The sequence below is a fragment of the Bos indicus genome, chromosome 25 (genome assembly GCF_029378745.1).
Source record: "Bos indicus isolate NIAB-ARS_2022 breed Sahiwal x Tharparkar chromosome 25, NIAB-ARS_B.indTharparkar_mat_pri_1.0, whole genome shotgun sequence".
Taxonomy (NCBI): Eukaryota; Metazoa; Chordata; class Mammalia; order Artiodactyla; family Bovidae; genus Bos; species Bos indicus.
This window is the reverse complement of record NC_091784.1, coordinates 23,653,756-23,670,415: the sequence shown is the minus strand read 5'-3', so window position 1 is coordinate 23,670,415 and position 16,660 is coordinate 23,653,756. Positions and strand designations below refer to the sequence as shown.

General features: G+C 45.6%; 1 protein-coding gene across 6 annotated transcripts in view; it reads left to right on the top strand.

Moving 5' to 3' along the window:
• The window catches only part of ARHGAP17 (Rho GTPase activating protein 17), a 100,050-nt gene that overhangs the window by 65,006 nt on the left and 18,384 nt on the right, over positions 1-16,660 (top strand). For 5 of the 6 annotated variants that reach the window (XR_011564050.1, XM_070779827.1, XM_070779830.1 and 2 more), the window contains 8 exons: positions 1,977-2,104; positions 2,880-2,991; positions 3,539-3,620; positions 6,133-6,213; positions 8,233-8,346; positions 10,766-10,857; positions 13,083-13,242; positions 15,490-15,723. Coding sequence is in view for 5 of the 6 variants with exons in the window: in XM_070779827.1 (XP_070635928.1) it covers positions 1,977-2,104; positions 2,880-2,991; positions 3,539-3,620; positions 6,133-6,213; positions 8,233-8,346; positions 10,766-10,857; positions 13,083-13,242; positions 15,490-15,723 (1,003 nt within the window). In the remaining variant the exon portion in view is untranslated. The remainder of the gene's footprint in view (positions 1-1,976; positions 2,105-2,879; positions 2,992-3,538; positions 3,621-6,132; positions 6,214-8,232; positions 8,347-10,765; positions 10,858-13,082; positions 13,243-15,489; positions 15,724-16,660) is intronic. The other variant, XM_070779832.1, reaches the window with a different exon arrangement.

Below are 16,660 nucleotides of genomic sequence, written 5' to 3'. Positions count from 1 at the left end.
CATGCTCCCCACTGGATGGAGCTCCTACGGTGCCCCTGCACAGTCATGTTTGCGACCCTCGTCTATACCATTTTCTGCAGTGACTTAGCAAACACGTCTCATCTTGTTAATTTCTGTTGTCTGTTTACATGTGTGTCTTGTGCTCTCTTCACATTCTGATTGCTCTCGTCCTGGGGAGTGGGGCTGGGGGGTGAACTCTGACCCAGCACTGCAGATCTGTCACTTGAGGGGTCTGTTGTTGTGGGGGCAGCCCTGGTGGTAAAGTCTGCCTCCAGAGTGGTCTCTAAGCCAAGGGCTCTCACACCCATCCTCTGCCAACGTTATACCAACGTGGGGGTGAGACACCCTGTCCAGTGTTGACCTGAAAGTTCCGGCCAGGGTCTGGAGTGTGCCGGCCCCTCAGCATCACAGGGTCAGGCACAGGGAGGTGATGGCAGGAATCATTTTCAGAAGTCCCTGGGTGATTCTGATGTGTCCCCCACCCCCTCAGGGGAAGGTCAGCTGGCCCTCTTCTGCCTGTGTTGAGAATCATTGCTTTAAATAAAGGGATGAAGTGTTTGAGGTAAGATCTGGCCTTTGAGTGGACTGTCCCAGAGCTCTGTCTTCTGAGAAGGGCCAGGCCCCTGGGTGCGGGTTGTGTTCAGAGTTCCATGGACCAGGGCTGGGGCCCTCAGCAGGGGCGAGGGGCCTCCTGACAGTTCTGAGAGTGGCCACTGCCCTCCGCCCCCTCACCCTGTCCTTTAAGGTCCTAGGGTAGGAATTTATGTTGGCCCTTTCCAGTCCTGTATGATAATGCTAGGCTTGTGTTTACATATTTAAGAAATTATTTCCTTTTTCAACTGAAGGAGTCGATTTCTTGTACCCTACTTGCTCTTTCCACCAAAGAAAAGCAGCCTTTGACCTCTGACTTCCCAGGAGTGCCCAGGTCTCCGGGTTCGTGGGATTTCCCTTTCTTTCTTGCAGTGGGCCCCTCCTGCCATCACATGTGGAGCAGTGTCAGAGCCATGCTGGGGTAACACTGCCCATCTGGCATTCAAGATTCGAATAGCAAAGTGGCTGAAGGACACGTGTCCACATGCCGAGAGGAACCCTTCCTGAACCACGTGTCCCGGTGGAGTCCCTCCCACCAGCCGACTTGCTCTCTTTGGCTTCTGCATGCATCTCCATCAGTACTGGGTCTCCACGGGCCCCCAGGCAGCCCGGGTCCCACCACCAGTTCCTAGTCTCCCTTGGGCATCCCCGTCGTAAATGCCTGTTTCTGTGTGCCCGCTCTCTCGTTTGTCTTTCTGCTAAGCCGCCTCACCTCTCTCGTGGAATGAAGCAGCGCATATGACCGGAAAATAATACACAGCGTTGCTTTGCTGCTGTCGGCACAGCCTCCAGCCTAAGCTGCCTTGTGGGGGCTGCGTTCTCTCCACTCAGAATCCTGGGCAGTCTGGGGGTCTGGCACCAAGAGGTGCTGCAGGTCTGGGGGTAGGAGTTTATGGTGGCCCTCTCCAGTCCTGTTTAGTAATACTTGGCTGGTGTTTACATCTTTAAGAAATTACTTCCTTTTTCAATGGAAGGAGTCAATTTCTTGTCCTCCGGATAGAAAACCAGTGCTGCCCTGCACGGCTAGGTCAGTTTCTTCTCAGTGGAACCTCTGTGCTCAGACAGGCCATTGGTTTTGGCCCAAGGCAGCCCACCCATCTCGGGTGCATGTTGGGCCAGATGCCCCATTGCAGCTTCCGCTGGGCATCTTACGTCGGGCACCATGGCGTGTTGGGCTCTGCTCCACAGGCCACCTTCCCAGCCTGGCACATATGTAAACAGGAAAGGACACGAGCAAAGAGGACACGTTTCCCCCTTTCCCAAAGCCTCAGCTACAGGCTGCTAAAGAAAAAAAGAAAAATCCCTCCTGGTAGTCTGGGGGAGGAAATAACTTGGTGACGCCCACGAGGTGGTCGAGTGTCTCACTGGACAGTTTGCTGCTCTAGATAAGTGGGCGGAGAAGCCCGCCTTTGGGACGCCTTTGGAAGAACACCTGAAGCGGAGCGGCCGCGAGATCGCACTGCCCATCGAGGCCTGCGTGATGCTCCTGCTGGAGACGGGCATGAAGGAGGAGGTGAGGGGCCCCGCCGTCCCAGGCCGGTCTCCCCGGACCAGTGACTCTTGAACCGCGTTCACTGTGACCACATTTCACACTGAAACCCTGTCCATGTTACCTTCTGTAGACATGGAATGAAAGAGAGCTTTCACAGAGCAATATTTACCTTGCCTACCTGCAGTACACTCTGCCTTTTTTTTTTTTTTCTTTTGGCCCCATTTGATTATTTCATTTTATACTGTGGTCATGATTTGTGGAAGTGAATTTCATGATGTACTACTGAACCAGAGCTTATGTGAGCTTTGGTTTCCAATAGCAAGATGCTTACATTTGTGTAGTACTCTGTGAGGTGGGGGAGGGTGGTATTTACATACTTTTATTTTATGAAATCCTTACCCCAGGTGGCGCTAGTGGTTAAAAAACAAAACCCACCTGCCAATGCAGGAGGCGTAGTGTTCCATCCCTTGGTCAGGAAGATCCCCTGGAGGAGGGGATGACAACCCACCCCTGTGTCCTTGCCTGGGAAAGTCCATGGACAGAGAAGCCTAGCAGGCTAGAGTCCATGGGGTCGCAAAGAGCTGGACACAACTTAGCAACTGGACAACAAAAGCAAATAGCTGATGAACAACATTGTGGTAGTCTCAGGTGAACAGTGAGGGGACTCAGCTGTACAGATACGTGTATCCATTCTCCCCCAAACTCCTGTCTCCTCCAGGCTGCCGCATAACCTCGAGCAGAGTTCCAGGTGCTGTATATACAGGAGGTGATACTAATGGCTTTGCGTTGTCTTTAGGGCCTTTTCCGAATTGGGGCTGGGGCCTCCAAGTTAAAGAAACTGAAAGCTGCTCTAGACTGTTCTACTTCTCACCTGGATGAGTTCTACTCTGACCCCCACGCCGTAGCAGGTGAGCTCCGTGGAAGAAGACGCCTCGAGGTGACATAGCATCAGCTGAACGTTCAACATTAAGTTTAAGTAACAGATGAAACTGAAATGGTCTCCTTAATAGATTTAAGTGACAAAACTGAAATGACAAAACTCAAAAGTGTGCGTACTTACACATACGTATCTTTTCTGTTCCTGTTTTGGGGGTTTTGTTTTATTTTCCTGATTATTAAGTAAAGGTGAAAGAAGCTTATAATCCAAATGTTTGGAGGCATGCTTGTATTCTCTTCCTTTCTTTTACCCCCAAATCTCCATCTGCGCAGAGAAATGATGCCTATTAATTTGACTTTGAAGCTAATTTTACTTTCTATTGATCTCTCAATATATTTTACATGGGACAGAAATCGTCTTGTGAATATTTCATTCTCTAACCACTCCTGCCAGTTCATAATTTGTTCTATGTATTGTGAGTGGTTATAATTGAGGTCATTTGAATTTGCAAAATAATATATCCTAAGAGTCCCAGCCTTGCCCCTTGTCACACTCAAAGAGGGTGTTACTAATTTCAGGTGCTTTGAAGTCCTATTTACGGGAGCTGCCTGAACCTTTGATGACTTTTAATCTGTATGAAGAATGGACACAGGTTGCGAGGTAAGTGTAAAGAACACCAAGTTGTTTTTTTCTTAATTGATTTACTTTTAACTGAAGGATAATGCTGTATAATATTGTGTTGGCTTCTGCCATACATCAACAGGAATCAGCTATAGGTATACATGTCCCCTCCCTCTTGACCCTCCCTCCCACCTCCCACCCCATCCCACCCCTCTAGGTTGCCACAGAGCACCGGTTTGAACTCCCTGAGTCATACAGCAAATTCCCACTGGCTGTCTATTTTACATATGGTAGTGTGTATGTAAAGAACACCGAATTTTAAAAGTTAAAGAAAACAATGTAATACTCTGTCTTGTTTGTAAATCACCTTACTCTTGGGGACCACAAAACAACATTAAAATAAGGTATTTTGAGCTGTGTGGGAACTCAGCTGTGCAATAATATAATGTTGACGTAATCAGTAACAACAGTTGATGCTTACTGAGCATTTACTGCAGGCTAAGTACTGTACTAATCTTTATGCCCGTGAATTCCTGCAGCCGATAATTAATAACATGAAAGGCAGAAATGGCTGTTATCCTCACTGTTCAGATGAGGAAACGGAGGCTTACGAAAGACTGGTGTCACTTAACTGACAGAGCTTGGAATCCACACCCAGAACTCTGCCCCGGAGCCTGAGTCCCTGCTGTTTATCTCTTCCCCTCCAACCCCGGCTTCTATCTGTCCAGGAGTAGTTGGTTTTAGGCAAGGCAGAACTCATTGCAAAAGTTCTAGAGGCTTCTTCCTGGCCGCCTCCTGGTCAACGTGTCCCTCCCAATTGACTCGCCTCCTCTCAGAATGCCTAATTCCTCACCTATAAGGGGAGGGGAATATACCTCCCCTCCCCTCCTCTCCCCTCCCTGCATCTTCAAATACTCACCTGTTCCCATCAAACGAGCAGTGATTAGAAATAAGCCATGTGTTCTGATGAGTCATTCATCATCAGTTGAACCAGGCATTTGGGCTTTTTTTTTTTTTTTTATGGTGTTGACTTTTTTTTTCTTTAAATATTTAGTTATTTTTGGTTGTATCAGGTCTTAGTTGCAGCATGTGGGGTCTTAGTGCCCTGACCAGGGATCGAATCCATATCCCCTGCACTGGAAGGCAAGTTATTAACCACTGGACCACCAGGGAAGTCCGTGAGCTTTTCTGTGCAGCTGTGGCACAAGGCTTTCTCCCTGGCAGACAGTCAGGATTTTAAAGTAAGAGTGACCTCTTAGGCCAGTTGTGTCCTTGGAAGCAGCACGGGGCACTGCCTGCTCTGGGTACGCACATGTGTGGGGCTGGGGGAACCCACCGAGCAGTGTCAGGTCAGGGGTTCTGGAGTCTCGTACTGGGTGGGCTCCTTCCCTCTTCCTAGGCCTTGACTTTTCTCTCTGTTCTGAGATTCCCAGATTTGTCCCTGTGAGGAAATAAGTGGTAAAAGAGGGAATCTGTCTACTGGTGTGTTGATTCTATACTTGAGAAATGTCATCCCCTCCCAGTGACACATTCACTGGCCTCTAGAGTTGTCATTGTGTTTAACCCCTACCCACAGCTCTCCAGGCTGGTTCAGCTGTCGAGGAGGTTTTAAGTCCGAAGGTGTGTTGCGTGAGCAACTTCTAACGCCCTCTCTTGCTGGTGGGCAGAGTTGATTCTTGCCCTGCGGGCTCTGATCTAACCCTTTTTGGGTCTGTGAAAGCTCACACATTGAAACTCTGCAGCAGGAGAATTCCTGTAATTGCTTCAAAACAGAAAGGGCTTCTTGGCCCGGAGCCTTTGGGCAGTACTGAGCACAGGGAGAGCCCTGGGGATTGGGGTGCTAGGAGCTTGGCCCGCTTATCTGCTGCTGGGCCACCCTTGGGACAACAGACCTGAGCCCCGGACGCTGTACAGGAATATACACATTGTCTAGATAGAATTTTCAGAATGCCTCCTGTGTGCCAAACGTTGATCTAGGTGGTTTCTCATTGTTCTGTCTCTGAAAGCTCACAGTCACTTGGCAGAATTAACATTCTTATCCCCAGTTTGGCACTTTAGGAAATTGAGTCTTAATGAGGTTGACTAACTGCTCAGCATATGTTAGTTAGTATTTGACTCCATATTCGTTTCTTTCCAAAATCTGTGCTTTCTAATTAAAAATTTTTTTAATTTAATTTTTTATTTTTTGGCTACACCACCTAGCATGTTGGATCCTAGTTCCCCAACCAAGAATCGATCTTGCACACCCCCACCGCTGCCCCATGCATTGGAAGCTCAGAGTCTTAACCACTTGACCACCAGGGAAGCCCCTTTAATTCTTTTTTTAATCTTGGCTGTGCCACACAGCTTGCGGAATCTCAGGTCCCTGACTAGGGATTGAACCTGGGCCACGGCAGTGAAAAGTGCCGAATCTGAACCACTAGAAATTGCTGTGCTGTTTTCCAACTGTGCTTTCTCTGTCAGTGGGGGCATCGCTGCTAATATAGCAAATGAACACAGGTATTCCTAAAATGAGTGTTAATAAACGGTTATAAATAATTTTTTTTCTCAGCGTACAGGATCAAGACAAAAAACTTCAGGATTTATGGAGAACATGTCAGAAGTTGCCACCACAAAATTTTGTTAACTTTAGGTATGTATGATTGGCATTCTGCAAATTAAGCCACCGAGCTGCAATGAAGAAAGGTTTAATCCGCAGCGGAGAGGCCACTGGATTCAAGCATGTTTGGCACAATCAAAAAAATGCTCTGGAGGGTAACTCGGGGTTGCTGGGAGTGGGGCTTGATATATATTACTGTGATGTGTCTGGAGCACGGGCATCATGTCTGCCATCGACAGGTACGTCTCCTGACCATCTCATCACTGCAGCTGTTGGGGAAAAATTCTTATGAAAAGTTTGATCGACAGTATGTTGGATTTGGAGTCCAAATTGTCCAATATCTAAAAGGCAAAAATTCAACAATAGTTGTCCTTTCTGTAATGTGTTTCACATATGCTACATAATTTAAGCAGTGTACAAATCATCCTGCTCAATAAAACTTCAAGAAATGGAGATTATGTATTAGTTTGTGGGATGGCTGTGTTTGTAGGAAAATTTGCCATGGAATAAATTTCTAGTATTTAACTTCAGTTTTCTCTTTGACTTAAAATGTAACTTTGAAGAAGCACAGAGAGAGGGTAAAAAAGGTAGCCTGAGGTAATAAAGTTGTTTAAAACCAAAGAAAACTTTGTAAGAAGATATGATCTGAAATGACAGATACTTTACTGGTGAAAGTTCTGGTATGTCACCTGACCTTTAATTTCAGTCTTAGATCCTGTTACTAAGCTAAAGCTAAATATTCTAATATTTAGCTAATATTTTGAAATCTAAATATTTTAATATCTTAGCTATCAACCATGCCTTATGAATGTGTTAAATTTATAATCCCTTATTTGATTTGTTTAACACACCCAGCTTGTAATTGCAGGTACTCTTTCTTCAGTGTCTTATGGTGGAAACTAAATTACAGTGCTTGGTAGTTTGGGATCTGAGCTTTTATTTTGTTTAACTTACTCATTATAATTTTTACTAATTGTTTTTTGACTAGGGAGGACATTTCCATGGTTCAAAATTCAAAGATGTACAATGGAAAAAATCTCTTTCCTCTTCTTGTCTCTCAGCCACCTACTTCCTCTCCTGAGAAACAACTCGTGTTTTCAGTTTCTTGTATATCCTCTCAGCAAGAGTTGATAGATGTAGAATCAAATATATATACATATATATATGTCTACATACATATCTACAAACGTTTCTGTCACACCTTTCACTTTTTTTTTTTAAACCAAATGGCACTGTATATTAGGTACATCATTCTTCTCCTTGCCTTCTTTGCTATAATGCACGTCCTGGAGGTCTGTCCATATCAGTGTGTAATACATTTTTATGGCTACATAGTACTCTACTGTATGGATATGCTATGATTTATTTAATCAGCCCCCTCTTGGTAAATAGTTGGGTTTGTGCTTAATTTTTTGCTTTTATAGTGCTATTTTTGTACCTGAGAGTATATGATAAATTGGACATTTTCATAATTAGGGCCTAAAGCATTCTCATATACAGTTTCTTTTAAGCAATAAACCTATACTTGTATTTTTAAAATCATGTTTGTAAAAAAGAAATTATGTTCACATTAAGAATATATTGACCCCACTGTTAATCAAATTGTAATCTATTTCAGGGTAGAGAGGTCCTTTATTTCAGGTCATAAAGGAAAAACAGATTAGAAATATATAGCACATAGAGATTGAATCATTGAGGTTTGCATTTGAGCTGTTTTCCCATTCCAAGCTCTGAACTATCTATTCCCTGGAACAAAGAACATGTACTTATGGAGAATGAAATGGCAACCCACTCCAGTATTCTTGCCTAGAGAATTCCATGGACAGAGGAGCTTGGCGGGCTAGTCCATGGGGTCACAAAGAATGGGACAATAAAGGTTACTTCAATAACAAAAAAAAAAGAAAACACACTTAACCCAAGGCAGCTTTGGGTTAAGTCACACCCTGCAGTTAGCATCTGTGGGATCTGGGGTTGAGCACCCCATGGGCAGGAAGGTACTGCTCCTCCAAGTATTTCAGAGTAGATGCTTTTCTTCTCTCTTTTGTTCCGTAGGTATTTAATCAAGTTCCTTGCGAAGCTTGCTCAGACCAGCGACATTAATAAAATGACCCCCAGCAACATTGCAATCGTGTTAGGCCCTAACTTGTTATGGGCCAAAAATGAAGGGTGAGTAACCGTTCCCTGTATCCTATTATCTAAGTTCTGCTTTCCACCTGATGCGAAGGGTAGACATGAAATTCACTTCTGAAGTCGATATTTCCCTGATAGCCGACTTTCTCAGACCTTACTATGCGCTGGGTCCTGTCCCACACGCTGGTCACACAAAGGTGTAAGAGACTTTGTCCCTGTCCTCCAAGGACCCCAGTCCTGGGCAGCCAGGCAGGTGAACGGTGATCGTGCAGTGATAAGCTCCACACACACATCTGTGCATCATAGACGTTATGAAGGAGGAACACAGCTTGGGCTGAGTCATTCAGGAGGAGACGGCACTTGACTGATGATGGATGAGCGGTTTTCCATGGGTAGGACCTGAATGAGCCGTGGCACAGAGGGCATAAAAAGGCCCTGGTCTCTGTGTTTGGGGATGAGGGGTGGGGTGCATCATGTGGTCTCATATAGCTTGAGCACAGGGGTCATGAGGCTGTGGGTGAAATTTGTGGAGCCACTTTATGAAGGGCCTCATGCATCTTGCTGAGATGTTAGCAACTTATTTTATGGGTCATGCTGGGAAGAGGGCATCAAGATTTCTCAGCAGAAGAATCACTTGAGCAAATTGGATTTAGAAAGATTATTTGTTGGCTCTGAGAACTGTAGATTGACTGGAGGAGAGGTATCTAAGAGGTCAACTAGGAAGCGTCCAGGAAACCACTCATGTTGACATCTGCCACATAACCTTTTGAAATCAGTGATCTGTCCTCATTTTTACAGATGAGGATGCTGAGGCTTAGACAGGACAAATAATTTGCTTATTGCACAGCAGGGAAGTGGTGGGGCCCACAGGATCTGTCCTTAGCTTTTACCACTCTTCCCTGCCTCCCCTCACTTCTCTTCAGCTTTGTAAAATCATGAATGGTTCAAGTTACCATTCAAAAAATATAAGGACTTTCTGAATCAAATTTTTTCTATCTTTAATTCATCCATTTCCTTGTGTTATGCCCACTCTTGTTTTGGAAAGTATTTATAAAATTATTTACAAAGATCCAACGTTATAAAGCAAAAGATAAGTGAATATAAAGGCTAACTACATAGTGAATCGTATCCTACAGCAAATAAATTCCAAGGTAGACCAAAGAGGTAATTATAAAGAGTGATGTTATAAACATAGCAAGTTAAAAAAAAATAAGTAAATAAACATAAATGCGTCAGGTAAATATTTATTAGCTTTGAGCATATAATGTAAGAGGATTTTATAAGCATAAAAGCAGTTTAGGAAACAGATAAGTCAAAAAGCTCCTTAAATAAATAGCAATTCGCAAATGGGAAGGGAGTTCCTCTAAAAATATCCAGATACATAAAAAGGTCTTGAAATCAATAGGTAAACAATATCTCCTCAAAAAGAAAGATTGGCCAAGAATACCAGTGAATCGTTCCTCCCCCGTGCTGAGGTTCTAAGGCAGGAGAATCAGAATCCAGGTGGGTGGAAGGGAAGCATGAACCAGAGGGGAGGGTGATTTTCAAGCAGAATTTGGATTCAGATTCCAACTAATCTGGAATTTGAAAGGAGCTAGAACTTTCACATGGTTGGAAATCAGAGCAAAAGTATTCTTCCCAGTGGAAAGACAGGTTCTAGTGATAAAAGGAGGGAGGAAGTAGGTTTGGGACAGTCGGATGTGGGATCCAGTCTGTCAGAGATCTGTGTCCTCCTTTATATGAAAAACCTCAGAACAGTCATGATGCTGTAAAAATTAAGTGCAGTGAAGAATCTGAGGCTCTGAGCATGGTTGGTGCCCAGTAAATGTCAGGCCCTTGCAGCCCGTCTGCCATCCTGTGTTCTGACTCTGGACTGGATGTGAGCTCCTTAACTGCAGGGACAACAATTCTTCTTTATTTTCTTTCTTGTGAGCCCTGGCATTCAGACACTGTCAACTTCTGAACACACACCTTGGGACCAGTCCACATCTGTATGTGACAACCTTAGTTAACATGTGTAAACGCAGAGCCCAGGTCTTCTGTGTGATAAGAGACACCCCGAAACACTGCATACGCTTGGCTGCATCATAGCCATGATCACCATTGTATATGTGATCCGGGGTCTTAGACAGTGTGACTCCCACAGGCAAGAGTATGGAGTGGGAAAATGCAGGCCTGTCCCCAAACAACTGAAAACCAGCATTCTGAGACATCATTGGGGACTGACTTACGTCATACTTGTTAGCACAGACTAAGGAGTGACGGCCAAGTTAGGGTAATTTTTCTTCCTGGGTGATCACTGCCACACTCCTTGGCCAGAGCCTGATGGATCTCATTTTTGCCTTTGTACTTAAATGTTTTATCCTTTCAATATAATTGAATTGCCCTGACTCAACCTGCAGAAATTAGAAGCTGACCTGGGGAGGTGGTTTAACTTTGTCTACTTCCTTTGCAGAACGCTCGCTGAGATGGCAGCTGCCACATCCGTCCACGTGGTTGCGGTCATCGAACCCATCATCCAGCACGCCAACTGGTTCTTCCCCGAAGGTGACTGCCGCTCCAATTTCATCGACACACTGATACACAACAGTAGTATAAACAGTCTTTCTTTGTTGTTTATCTTTGAAGTTTTCATTGCGGTAAAATACACATAATATGAAATTACCGTTTTAAGTGTACAATTCAGAGGGTTAACTGCATTCCCAGTGTTGTGCCACCACCATCATCTATTTCCAAAGCTTCTTCATCATTCCAAACTGAAACCCTGCCCACTGAACGATAAGTGTACATTATCTCTGCCCCTCAGTCTCTGTAACTGTTAATACTGTCCTGCTTTCTGTCTCTGGGAGTTGGTGATGGACAGGGAAGCCTGGCGTGCTACAGTCCCTGGGGTCACAAAGAGTTGGACACAACTGAGCAACTGAACTTTCTGTCTCTGTGAATTTGCCTGTTCTATGCATGTCCTATAAGTAGAATCATAGAATGTTTAAGCCTGTGTGTCTGGCCTGTTTCATTTAGCATAACAATTTCAAGGGTCATTCATCCATGTTGTAGCATGTGTCAGAATTTCATTCCGTTTTAAAAATCTGAATAATATTCCTTGTATGTATAAACAGCATTTTGTTTATCTGTTAGCCGATTGGTGGGCGTTTAGGCTGTTTGCACCTTTTTGACTATTGGTAATTGGCCGCTCTAAACATCGGTATAGGAGTATCTGTTTAATTCCCAGATTTGAGTTATTTTGGGTACATATCCAGGAGTGGCATTGCTGAGCTATATGAGAATTCTATGTATAAACAATCTTTTTAAGGAAGCAAATGCATAAGTAATCCCATCACATTGCCTTTACTTTTTCATGCTTCTTTTTAGACCCTTGGCATTCCTGTTTTCACACAGTAGTAGCCTCACTGTTGGGTATTTCACTTTGTTTCACGGCACATGGAGTCATCCATTCAGCCAGTGTGTGCTGAGTACTCGCTAGGTGCATGTTTGCTGGTGAGATGTGCTGTCTTCCTTGGAAAAGGAGACCTGATCGTCAGAGAAACTCTAACACATGACACCTTTGAAGGAAGGTGGAGGGAGGATTTGACAGACTCAGGTGTCAGGCACAAAGGGCCAGGGATGGCTCTGTAGAAGAGGTGACACTGACATGCAGGGATCCTCAGGGGTGCAGGGCCCCCTTTCGGGTACTGGTTGGGAGTCTGGCCCTTCCGCCCCAGCTTTGCCCAGAGCAGCCCGGCTGTCATCCTCTGGAGTGTAAGCTCCTTGAAGCCTGGTCAAGCACAGCTCTTCTCCTCTGTCTTTTTTCCTCATAGTCATCTTTCTTCTCATCTGTCTCTTCCCCTGAGTTCCCACCATCCAGAATCACACCCCACTCATGTAAGGATGCATAGTGAATGTGTGATGGATAGGTGATAATTGGCATTCTGCCCAGGGTTTCCTTTTTTTTTTTGGAGGGGGTCAGTGTTCATTGAGGTGCAATTTGCATAAATTAACAACTGACTGTACAGTGTAATGATTTTTAACAAATACATCCAGTGTGTACCTGCCACAACGATTTATATAGAGTGTTTCCATCATCCCAGAGAGTTCTTTCATGACCCTTTTCAGTCATGCCTATCATTCAGCCGGTGGCCATCACTCATCTGCTTTCCGTGTCTACAGTCTGTCTTTTAAACATTTTTATATAAATAAGAGTATGGAGTGTAGTCTTTTGTATCTGGCTTCTTTCATTTAGCATCATGCTTTTCAATAAGTTGAATCGCTCAGTCGTGTCCGACTCTTTGCAACCCCGCGGACTGCAGCACCCCAGGCTCCCTGATCACGCTTTTGAGAGCCAAGATTTCTTTTGAGAAAACGAGTCTTCAGAACCTGCTATAGACAGTATGAAGTTGATACCGCCCTTTTTATCTATTTAATATCAAGCTGTAAATATCTTAGTTTTTTCTGCTTCCAATAAGTAGTCATCCATGCTCAGTATCCTCTTCCATATTCCATGTTTTCTTTTTTTTTTTTTAAGAAAAGAGAAAGTGGGGGAGTTGTGTAACTTGGATGCTGAATCATACCCCTCCCTTAGCTCTAGTTTTCTTACCTTACCCCCCTACCTTGGTTTGGGAAACTGTCCTTAAGAAGATGAGGTGCCTGGGGCTTCCCCTTGTGAAATAGTGAGGGCTCGTGGACGAGAGGAGTCTCCTGTCCCAGTGGGGTGTCCTCCAGCTCTCTTGGCCCCTGTGCGCTGTGTCTCACGTACACACTTCTTTTTCTTCCGGCAGAGGTGGAATTCAACGTGTCAGAAGCGTTCGTACCTCTCACCACCCCAAATTCCAATCACTCATCCCACACTGGAAACGACCCTGTCGACTCGGGGACCCTGGAGAGGAAGCGGCCTGCCAGCATGGCGGTGATGGAGGGGGACCTGGTGAAGAAGGAGAGGTGCGTTCAGAGCTATGATCTTCACGGTGGTGGGAGCTGGCACAGGGAGAGGCAGCGACCCATGGTCCCTGGTCCTGCCTCAGGGGACCTGTCCCTCGGGAGCGACTCAGTGAGCACCCAGGCCTGTCAGAGTCCAGACAGTTTCAGGAACTCGGCTCTAGTTCGTTGCAAACATTAATCCGTCCCGACAGGAGGTGTGTAGCCACCAGTTAACACTCGTACCTGGCGCATCCAAGCTTTGCTTGGTGGTCTGTGATGAGCCCTACACAGTAGCATCACACACATGTTACTAAATGTTACTAAATGTACTTGATTGGAGAAAAAGAAAAAAAAGAGTTAAATATTGAGGATGTCTGTCCAGGAGTGAATATGAGAACAACCCACCTCTCATGGTGATCTGTGTGAGCTGGTGTCTAAAGACACACGTTTTTGGTATAACTTGGTTCCTCACTGGATGCCAACCATAGGAGCCTCAGTTTTTGCCAGTTCTGGAAGAAAAAAAACTGCGTCGGACTTAGTAAGAGGCAGTACTAGTCTCTATACTAGGCTCCTTGGGTGATCTGTGGGATTTTCAAACGTTATTAAGACTATTTGTGGTTTTTGCCTTCAGATGCCAATCTGTCCAACATGTATGCTGAAATGCTACTGTGTTTACCAGTAACGCTGAGTTAGGAGTCGCGTGCTTTTCTCATGTACATGCAATAATCTTACTGGAAATAGTTTTACATGAAAACTAAACAACAAGCTCTTATTCTAACTGCCCGCTCTTAAAGTGAGGTCTGTTTTTTTGTTTTGCCTTTTTGTTGTTTCTTTGTTTTTAAAACCCATAGCAAAGGAAAAGGCTTTACTCTTCTGTTCCGTCACTCTGGAGGCCACATTTATGATGTGCAGAAGCTTCACTCCTCTGAACCCACATTCACACACGCAGAAGAGCTCCCTGATGACAAACTGTCCTTCACAGAATTAGCCTTTGTGTATCTGAAGTTACAGACTGCAGTGTTAGGGTCTACTTAGCACATGCTAAAGAGTTCCCAGCCATCTTCCTGGATGGATTCTCCCCACCAGCTGACTCAGTAACCACAAGCTCAGGCAGCCATATACCTTTCTAATCTTTTGAACTGGCCAAAAGGGTTAAAGTTCATACACCAGTGGCTTCAGTAGAAAGTGAATCTTCCTTCTAACCTATCGTCCAACCACCATCTCCTTTCCCAGAGCAACTATTTTTCCAGTCCTACACATCTGCTCAGATATATTCTTTGCATATTTACCATCATTTCTGGGCTTCCCTGGTGGCTCAGTGATAAAGAATCTGCCTGCCAATGCAAGAGACACAGGAGATGTGGGGTCAGAAAGATCCCTTGGAGTAGGAAATGGCAACCCACTCCAGTATTCTTGTCTGGAGAATCCCATGCACAGAGGAACCTGGTGGGCCACAGTCCATGGGGTCGCAAAAGAGTCGGACATGACTTAGCAGCTAAACAACAAACAGCGCGTCCTTTTGGATATATTCTTTGCATACGCATAGACCTAAGTTGGAGAAGGCAATGGCACCCCACTCCAGTACTCTTGCCTGGAAAATCCCATGGATGGAGGAGCCTGGTGGGCTGCAGTCCATGGGGTCGCTAAGAGTCAGACTTGACTGAGCGACTTCACTTTCACTTTAATCTTTCATGCATTGGAGAAGGAAATGGCAACCCACTCCAGTGTTCTTGCCTGGAGAATCCCAGGGACAGGGGAGCCTGGTGGACTGCCGTGTATGGGGTCGCACAGAGTCCGACACGACTAAAGCGACTTAGCAGCAGCAGCAGACCTAAGTTTCTACATCTCAGCTTAAGAGGTGACGTAAGGCTGTCTGACTTTGCTGCTGGTGGCACTTCTGCACTCAGCTTCCACCTTGATGGGGAAACACACAGATTCCAGGTGATGGCCTCGTGGAAATAAACTATGGAAATAAACACGCTGTTATGATGGCGCTCATTCAGGATGAGGCCTGCGTGTTTGCTTTCAGCTGCTCACACCCACTTTCAGAAAGGACGTTGGTCAGTACCAGGTCCAGATTTAGAGCCCTGTTACTCCGTGCCTGAGTAACAGGAGCGACCATTCATCTGGTCCTTGCTGCTTCATTGCATGCTGGGCAACTGGGGTGGCTGTCCCCGCGTGTGGGGTTTAACACGCGGGGACCGACGGGCGTCTGTGTCAGTGGTTGGCTCGCATGGTGTGTTGCTCACTTTTCTTCTCTCTGTGTAGCTTTGGTGTGAAGCTTATGGACTTCCAGGCCCACCGGCGGGGTGGCACCCTAAATAGAAAGCACGTATCCCCTGCTTTCCAGCCACCACTCCCGCCCACAGATGGCAGCACCTTGGCTCCGGCGGGCCCAGAGCCCCCTCCTCAGAGCTCTAGGGCCGAGAGCAGCACAGGGGGTGGGACTGGCCCCTCCTCTGCAGGCATTCTGGAGCAGGGGCCCAGCCCGGGCGACAGCAGGTAAGGAGGCCAGCTTCTGCTGGCAGTGGGTGCCAGACACCCCAGCCTTCTTGCAGGTGCTGGCCTGCGGGCATGGCCTCCATGTCCCAAGGATCATTTGGCACAGCATGAACCATCTTTGCCTTCACTCCTTCTGGCAAAGGATGGAAAAAAAGACTGCAAATTGCTTGCTTCCTTTCCTGTTTTCAAAAGAAAGCAACATTTGTTTGCATTCTTTACCATACTGCTTTAGGGGTGGGAAGCTAGAAGCCAGTGAGTGTCTCACAAGTCATAAGCCTCTCCTACCTGTTTGATGTATACTCGTTATTCACGTAGCACTTGCTTGTTGTCATCCAGAACGCTAACTAGTAAATGCTGGCCTGTAACAAGTTAGTAAAATAATTATATTCCTTGCATTCCTTCACTCATCCATTCAGCCATCCATCCAATCAGATGTAGTGAATAACTGTGCTGGCCACTATACTGAGCATCCCCCCAGCCCCCTGACTTTAAGTCTTGTAGGGGAGGGGATACATGAGTACAAAGTAGAAAATAATGGTAGATTTTCTTCGGAGGCTCTTTGGTTACTTCACCTTTTGATTAGCCACCTGGAGTGGACTGTGAATTTATAGCAGCTTTAGGGAAAAATACCTTTGACCTGGAGACCTTTATTGAATGGGCGTGAATTCAGTTCTCCACTCTGACCTGGGCAGATAGCCACGAGAAGCCACTTGAGGTGGTATGTTGGGTGGTTCAGAGCTGGCAGCTGCTATAAAAGATGAGCCCCTCTTGGACATGCTAACATTTTTACTGTATTTGGTCTACCTTGGCCACCTATAAAGCACTGAACGGTCATATATCAAGTAAAATAAAAGGTAAAACAAGGATGGCCGCCTGTGAATCGTGCACTTTTTTCCTGCCCAGAGGTGACTTTGCCTTGGGGGAGCTCCCTCAGGTC